The 2,052-nt window shown below is 34.2% G+C and overlaps 1 protein-coding gene across 1 annotated transcript in view; it reads right to left on the bottom strand.

The window, feature by feature from the left end:
• The window catches only part of LOC100640283 (uncharacterized), a 5,295-nt gene extending 3,249 nt beyond the window's left edge, over positions 1-2,046 (bottom strand). The window contains exons 1-8 of the mRNA XM_019995267.1: positions 1,942-2,046; positions 1,797-1,892; positions 1,035-1,744; positions 899-983; positions 749-850; positions 588-701; positions 362-454; positions 7-132 (exon numbers count right to left, since the gene is read on the bottom strand). Of these exons, the coding sequence (XP_019850826.1) occupies positions 7-132; positions 362-454; positions 588-701; positions 749-850; positions 899-983; positions 1,035-1,744; positions 1,797-1,815 (1,249 nt within the window). The 5' untranslated portion in view covers positions 1,816-1,892; positions 1,942-2,046. The remainder of the gene's footprint in view (positions 1-6; positions 133-361; positions 455-587; positions 702-748; positions 851-898; positions 984-1,034; positions 1,745-1,796; positions 1,893-1,941) is intronic.
• Between the last annotated feature and the right edge of the window lie 6 nt (positions 2,047-2,052).

Below are 2,052 nucleotides of genomic sequence, written 5' to 3'. Positions count from 1 at the left end.
ATGATGGATAATAGAGTGTAACCCACTTGTGTTTCTCCTCCAGTTTACTGATTACCTCCTTACATTGATCTACTGATGGACTAGTGAGTTGTACACGACCATGACTCCACACAACCTTTCCATCCTCTTGTACTAATAATAAACACACAACTAGTCAGTTAATGCAAGTATTCATATAATTCATTCACATAAAGATGTTCTGTTAAAATAATAAATTATTGCCAATGCACACACACACAGAAGGTGTGATTTGGCTACGCAAGACTAACACACACACACACACACACACACACACACACACACACACACACACACACACTGATGATGCAGTGGGTTATGTTTATACTATGTTTATACATACTGTTATTGTCTTCAAGTTTCAGTTTCAGTTGTTCTATTTCTTGTAGTCTAGTCTCTGAGTGTTCCTTTGATGATGCTAACTCTTTCTCAGTATCTGTAGAAATTAAATCAAGAATTTCATAACTTAAAAAAATCCATGCTCATAAGATAATACAGTAATGTAAGTAAGATTATCCTTGTGATAAACATCTCTTTAGTTATCATCTTTTTACAATAAATCATAATACCTTCTTCTAGGATTGAATAATTACTATTTATCAGTTTTTCTTTAAGCACTGAAACTTTCTTATTAAGTGAAGAGACATTCTCCTTCAGTTGGTTAATCACTTCCTCATTATGAGCTACAAATCAGACACTAACTATCATCACAGTAAAGCATGAATCATACCATTGATGTATCGACTCTCTTCAAGATCTTTTTGTAATGTTTCTATTTCTTTTAATCTGATTTCTGATTGCTCCTTGACTTTTGCTAACTCAGTTTCAGTAGCTATCATGTACATTAAAAATCAAGGATTAAGACATAGATATCACTTACCCATTATCCTTTCATCTCTATCCTTTAAAGCAGTTTTTAAGTCACTTACTTGTGCTAGCAATTCCATAACTTCTGTATTCTTCACCTGTAAAACAATAAGAAATGATTCAAGTTCAATAAACTAGTTAAATCTAACCTGAGTAGCATCCCATACAGTCAAGTTGCCCACTATAAATTCCTTTAGTCCTTTCCTTTGGAGCATATCTATCTTTTCAAGGACAATGCTTTTAAGCAACCCAGTGTATTCAGCAGGACAGTAGCAGGTCACTATAACTGATAGACCAGTGCCAACTTTATCAATCTGTATGCGGCACTTATCCAGTAGCTCTAACTCATCCAATACATCATTGATATCCTGCAGTGTATACTCATCAGGATCCCAGTTGAACACAAATACAACAGTTTCACATAAAAGGCGAGATGGAGTAGCAACTGCTTGTAGCTTCTCATCAAGGCAAAGACTCACTGATATTGACTTACAGAAATCCTTAGCTTCCTCTTTGTATAACTTAATGACTGGTTTAGCATCTTCTATGTTGAATTCAAAAACCAAAACTTCAAGGGGACGTAAGTTAATGATATTGCACTTCCTCTGCAGCACATTCAAAACGTCATTAATTGTCTTTTTATCAGAAAGCTGAGGCTTCAGATCAGGAAACATGTCACTAATAAGGTACATCACTTCATCAATATTAACGTTTTTCATTCTTGCAAAAATTCGTCGGACTTGAAAAAATGTAGAACCAAACCTCATTCTCATGTCCTCAAACTTTTTCTTCATATTACGAGGGAAGAGGATTTTATGATCACCATGCCTATCAATTTCTTTGTCATCAAACGATGAACCTGTTAAATTAAAAGCTATAGTAATAATTATGCCCATTACTTTATATTATACTTTCTGAACTTGTAGACATAAACTTTTCTCTAGGCTGCTTTGCCAAGTAAATATCTTTCTCTTTAACATCATCATCATAATAGCAAAAATGCTTTCCTACAAACAAAAATAATTAAATTAGCTTTAAGAATGAAGTATAACTTACTATATTCTTCAAAGATGGTATCACCAATACGAGCAGTCTCTGAGAACTTCCTCAATACAGTAACAAACAACTCGAGGTGTTTGTAATTGGAGTGAGCAGCATCTCGTACAG

Source organism: Amphimedon queenslandica, unplaced genomic scaffold (genome assembly GCF_000090795.2).
Source record: "Amphimedon queenslandica unplaced genomic scaffold, v1.1 AMPQUscaffold_13448, whole genome shotgun sequence".
NCBI lineage: Eukaryota > Metazoa > Porifera > Demospongiae > Haplosclerida > Niphatidae > Amphimedon > Amphimedon queenslandica.
This window is presented reverse-complemented; position numbering and strand designations above follow the sequence as displayed.